The sequence below is a fragment of the Aptenodytes forsteri genome, unplaced genomic scaffold (assembly GCF_000699145.1).
Source record: "Aptenodytes forsteri isolate BGI_AS27 unplaced genomic scaffold, ASM69914v1 Scaffold83, whole genome shotgun sequence".
In the NCBI taxonomy this organism is placed as follows: domain Eukaryota; kingdom Metazoa; phylum Chordata; class Aves; order Sphenisciformes; family Spheniscidae; genus Aptenodytes; species Aptenodytes forsteri.
In genome coordinates, this window is record NW_008795371.1 from 5735208 (window position 1) to 5740971 (window position 5764).

At 42.3% G+C, this 5764-nt stretch overlaps 1 protein-coding gene across 1 annotated transcript in view; it reads left to right on the forward strand.

The window, feature by feature from the left end:
* Positions 1-5681, forward strand: part of RPL4 (ribosomal protein L4) — a 6973-nt gene extending 1292 nt beyond the window's left edge. Inside the window, exons 2-10 of the mRNA XM_009280484.2 lie at positions 1262-1433; positions 2296-2402; positions 2841-2979; positions 3535-3659; positions 4051-4180; positions 4619-4775; positions 4956-5039; positions 5282-5402; positions 5488-5681. Coding sequence (XP_009278759.1) covers positions 1262-1433; positions 2296-2402; positions 2841-2979; positions 3535-3659; positions 4051-4180; positions 4619-4775; positions 4956-5039; positions 5282-5402; positions 5488-5607 — 1155 coding nt within the window. The 3' untranslated portion in view covers positions 5608-5681. The remainder of the gene's footprint in view (positions 1-1261; positions 1434-2295; positions 2403-2840; positions 2980-3534; positions 3660-4050; positions 4181-4618; positions 4776-4955; positions 5040-5281; positions 5403-5487) is intronic.
* The last annotated feature ends 83 nt before the right edge of the window (positions 5682-5764 follow it).

The following is a 5764-nucleotide window of genomic DNA, read 5'->3' on the forward strand; positions in this document are numbered from 1 at the left end:
GCCGGCGGGCGGGCGGGCTGAAGAGGGGCAGGAGCGGGCTGCAGAGGGGGTCGCGGCCGAGAGCTTGGCTTGGTCCGCTGGAAGTAGCCCTTTCCTCAGGCACAGTGGGAGATGGGGCCCGCATCGCCTTCTGGCAGGGCTTTTTTACTTTTCTGACGTATTTATCTAAAGCAAAACAAAACCACACGGACGCTCTTGAGCTTACGTTGAGTTAAAAGAACGATTTCTGTAACACCCATTTTAATTTTTTTTTTAACCTTTTTGTTTGTTTGTTATTCTGAAACAGGCTTTAAAAAGCCTTGGTCTGAAACCGGGTTGCAAATTAACAACTTTTCTTGCTAATACAATTCAGACTCTGGTCTGGTTCTTTCACCCTGCTCAAGTTTGTTCCGTGCTTGTGCTGGAGTCTCTGCACTAACTCTAGGGGTCAGTGCCTTGCTAGTAACCAGCGTTAAAAATACAGATAGTACTTTCATTGCTGTTGGTTGGTTAGTTTTGAGTTTTGTAGTATTTTTAATACCTCTGAAATGAATTGTGGATGGGAAAGGGGAGGAAGATACTTTGCCTGTATTACTGCCATGAGCTCTTAATTTAACGACAGATACAGTATAATGCTAGAAGATTCTTTTTTAAAGGGTACTGTTCAGACCAGCAAGCTATTATTTGACATCTTTTCAGTTTTTTGAAAGGAAGCTGGTGCTGCTAGCAGTTGAATTTTTCACCTCACAAGTTTTGAGGCACAAGGGATTGTTCAGAGGGCCCGGACTTTACAAAAAATAAACTCTGATACTAAGTTTGCTTGTAGTCATTGTGAGTTTCTAGATTGCATTAGGGAAATTGGTTAATTTCAACTGTTAAACATAATCGAAATAACAAGCTTTTGGTAAACTGAATAAACACAGGTGGGTTTTATATAGGCTTTTTTAACAGTAGATGGGAAGTAGTTTAGAAGGTGTTACTAAAGAGCCCAGAGATTCAATTGTAGATGAATTTTACCCAAATGACTTGGAAATCTATTGCATTTGAAACCTCAGGTATAGTTTTCCAAATGTGGATTGTTCTGTGGAGCGCTATTTTAAGTGAAAATTATTGCTATGATGATGTAATTTGCGTCTTATCCAGTGTTCAGTGACAGTTGCCTGCTGTCAGCGTGCTGGCACTGTTGAACTGAAGACCCCTTCATTCTGAGCAATATTTGATGGATTTGAATGCTAGCAAGTTACTTTACTTGTCCTTAAGATTTTTTTCCTTTTTTTTTCAGGCTTGCGCTCGACCATTAATATCTGTCTACTCTGAGAAGGGGGAAGCATCAGGCAAAAATGTCACCTTGCCTGCTGTGTTCAAGGCTCCCATTCGCCCTGACGTTGTGAACTTCGTTCACACCAATTTGCGCAAGAACAACAGGCAGCCCTACGCTGTCAGTGAACTTGCAGGTATGGCTACACCACACAATGGACAGAACTACTTGTATTAGCCTTTGACTTTAATACAGGTGGGATAAAGTTGAAACAAATTTAGAATTGAAGTAAGAGAAGAGCTGTTCAGTGGGATTCTGTATAGAAGGCAAGGCAACTGTTCTGGTTATTAACAATCTGATTTTAAATTGTATGAAATGCAACTTTTTATTATTCTGAAGAACAGCGAGGTGTTGTAAAAGTCTTGGAGTACTCTGGGGTCTTATCTGAAATGTCTGTTACTGAAAGTATTGTGGCGCCTAGGTCCCTGAGTGGAATCTGCATTCTTTGCAATAAGAACACAAAACATCTGACAGTGTATCAGGCAGAAAACTGTGATGAAAAACCGCGCTTTATAATCCCCGCTCCACGTTGACCACAGGAGACTTTATCTGAGGCATTTGCCAAGAAGAAACCTGTGCAAATGGGCATTTGTTGAGTTGCTTCAGAAGCTAGTAGGTGCAAACAGCTACTGCTTCCCAAGAAACTTGTGCCAGGAACATGCATTTTCAAGTTTATTTCTGGTGGTGTTTCACATAAACCTGTTAACCCACTAGGAACAGCAGTGCCAGTTCAGACCTCCAAATTGAGGATCAAGCTTAGAAATCAGTATGTTAATGTACTTGATTCTGACCTAGGCAGATCTTTAATATGGTAAGAGTTAATTAACCTGATCAGGATTTGTTTTGCTGAAATGATGAGATTCCACTTCATTGGTCCGTGTTTCTGAAACACATGATAACAGTGGAAGTTCTGATTGGTGGTTCTGAATTCTGCCTATCAGTGACTTTATGAAAATTGCAGTGTTGTCACTCTCTGAATTAAAATCTTTCCGTTCCAGGTCATCAGACCAGTGCCGAATCTTGGGGTACTGGGAGAGCCGTTGCTCGTATTCCTCGAGTGCGAGGCGGTGGAACTCACCGCTCCGGCCAGGGTGCCTTTGGAAATGTATCCTTTCATAGCTGCCGCTTGCATCAGGTGTAAAGCTGAACTCATCAAGCAGAAAAATTATTTTTAAGTATCTAAATGTGAAATGGCGTCTTCTTGAGGTAACGGCTACCTACAGTGATCTGGACCACCGAGTTTGAGAAATTTGTAATGTGTTTAGAACCTTCTGTATGCAAATTCAGACTTGCTTTAATGAACAGAAGCTTTCATTGCTTTTTTTTTTCCCCACTGCAACAGCGGTGGATATCTTGAATCTCGTGATGCATACCATCTTGCCATGATGTCGTAATTTGCGTCTTACTCTGTGCTCAGTGACAGTTGCCTGCTGTCAGTGTACTGGTACAGATGGTTGACGAACAATTAACACTGAGCAAGGATTAAAGAGTTAGACTAGAAAAAGAAGCTTCAAAAAGGTTCTTCTTAACTGTCGATGCATAGATGTGTCGCGGAGGTCGCATGTTTGCCCCAACCAAGACTTGGCGGCGCTGGCACCGTAGAGTGAATACAACTCAAAAGCGTTATGCCATCTGTTCCGCTCTGGCAGCGTCCGCTCTTCCAGCGCTGGTCATGTCTAAAGGTGGGAATTCTGTCTCTGGAAGTGTTTGCCTGCAGTTTTACATTGCCTGAGCAGTATCGGTTACTATGTGATGACTCAATGTTCATTGTGGATAACGAAATTCTCTTTTAAAGAGATTAAGAGGCAGTCTGTTCTTCAGTGAGGGGATGTTCGTGTTATGTACAACTCGGGCAGGCACTTTGCGGTTATGCGGTGTTGGACGTTAGGTGATGCTGAGGTGCTTTTGTGTGCGTTGCTGACGCGAATCCTGTCCATGCAGTTTATAGAAACAAACTGAATTTTGAATCGTATGGCAGTTCAGTTTAATTTCTGTTCGTGGAAGCCAAAGATTTGCTTAGTATTTACTCGGGTGCAGGAAGTACTGTCTTGAGGCAGACCCACAAGACTCCATGGAAACTTCACTACTGTAGTTACTATGCCTGAATATTAGATCATGAATCTAATTTCCACTGTTTATCATTTTGTATCATTTCTGAATACACACGGCAATAACCTTGAGAAATGCGTACAGCCAAGATCAGTGGGTAACTTCATGTCTTGTAAAATCCTCACTAGGCCACCGCATTGAGGAGATTCCAGAACTTCCTCTGGTTGTTGAGGACAAAGTTGAGAGTTATAAGAAAACGAAGGAAGCTGTCCTCCTTCTTAAGAAGCTTAAAGCTTGGAATGACATCAAAAAGGTGAGTTGCAAAGGTGTGTTCTTAAGAGCGAAACCCAGGCGGTTCGACTCTGCCATTGTTATATCAGGAATTCCAAATAGTTCTGTTTTGATTTGATGCCGCTAGAAATCCCTTGGTAACAAAAATACAAGAAACTGTAAAAAAGAGTTTAAGCAAAGTAAATTCCTTACTGTGCTGGTTTACTCTTTCGTTGTCTTCATTTCAGTGTTGCATGATGTTAATAGCTGCTTTTTTTTTTTTTTTTGACTCTCTTAAGAATGATGAACTTCTCACTGGTCCGTGTTTCGGATAAGCAGTGATGATTGTGAAGTTCTGACTAAAGCAGTTCTATTGTGTCTTACTAATGGGATTTGGACTATTTTGAATATTCACAAGTTTCATTTTTATGTAGGTTTATGCCTCCCAGCGTATGCGGGCTGGAAAGGGTAAAATGAGGAATCGCCGTCGCATCCAGCGCAGGGGACCCTGCATCATCTACAACGAGGACAATGGTATCATTCGAGCTTTCCGGAATATCCCAGGTAATTTTAACTGGGGGCACACTTACTCTTTTATTGAGAGACTGCCTAGAATGATGAGATTCCACTTCATTGGTCCGTGTTTCTGAAACACATGATTTTGTGGAAGTTCTGACTTGCTGAAGTAGCTAATACGTTCTTTCTAAGAATCTGTTCTGGTGATGTTGAGGATGTTTATGACAAATCTTATGGCTGTCACCAACCACAAACTGCATTTGGAGCAGTTAAAAATGAGGCTGTCAAGCTTGTTGCTGGAAAAAGGCTGATTGTTACTATTTTCAGGAATTTAGTAGACTTTCATACATAGGTGTATGTAACTCTGCAGTGTAAAAGCTAATAAGCCCACATCTGTTCCTGTGTGCTTTCTCATCTGTTTCTTAGTCTTGTGTTCCTTGATTTTAATTACAAACGAAAAGGATTGGTTTGTCTGTTTTTCTACAGGAATTACTCTTCTTGACGTGAACAAGCTGAACCTGCTGAGACTTGCTCCCGGTGGCCATGTTGGGCGTTTCTGCATTTGGACGGAAAGCGCTTTCCGCAAGCTGGATGACTTGTACGGCACCTGGCGCAAAGCCGCTACGCTGAAGAGCGACTACAAGTAAGCACAGCCAACACTGGACGCAACTGGACGGGGTAAAACAGGCTTGGGAGAACAACCTGCTAGTGTCATGGGTTCTTCCGTTTGGAGGTGGAAAACCAGTACTTTTCCCGAAATACCTGTTTTCATTGAGCTAGCCGTGTTTTTATCCAGCTTACCCTATGAACATTTGTTTCACAGCCTGCCAATGCATAAGATGACCAATACAGACATTGGAAGAATCATGAGAAGCCAGGAAATCCAGAAGGCGCTGCGTGCTCCAAAGTAATAATTTTTATCTATCTATCTATCTCATGAATGTGAAGTGGAGTCTCTTTAGAAATTGCCAAGTGCGAGGCTTTGTAGTGAGATCAGAAATCTCTCAGCACTGGGACGTCAGATAGGGCTGGGATTTCTTTAGTTTCTGGGTATCAATACTAGGAGTTACGCTTCCCCAGATTTCAGGGAAAATTTAGCAGAACTTGGACTGTGAAACGAGATCGTGATAACACGTATGTTCTTTTCAGGAAAAAGATTCGCCGTAGAGTCCTGAAGAAGAATCCACTGAAGAATCTGAGAATCATGATCAAGTTGAACCCCTATGCCAAAACAATGCGACGCAACACCATTCTGCGCCATGCGCAAAACGTGAGTGAGCATGGATGCTGGTAATAGGCCAAATTGGGTTTAGTACTTCAGAGTATAGGCTGATGATCTTTTTTTTCTTTTTTAGCATAAACTTAAGGAAGAGAAGAAAGCAAAGGCCAAGGCCAAGCTCGTGGCCAAGGTCCCGGCTGAGCCCGGGGCAGAGGCCGCAGCCCAGACCCCTGCAAAGGCCAAGGCTGAAGCATAAACCCTGTGCGGTGCTTTGTCCACTGAAGTTCAGAAGGCATGGAATTGTAACTAATAAATTCTATCGCAACAGAGAAACGCTGTCGTATTTTTCTGATAGTTTTTTTTCCAGATCCGCGTTTTTGAGCGGGTTTTAAAATGGAAACTCTTTAAAGAAG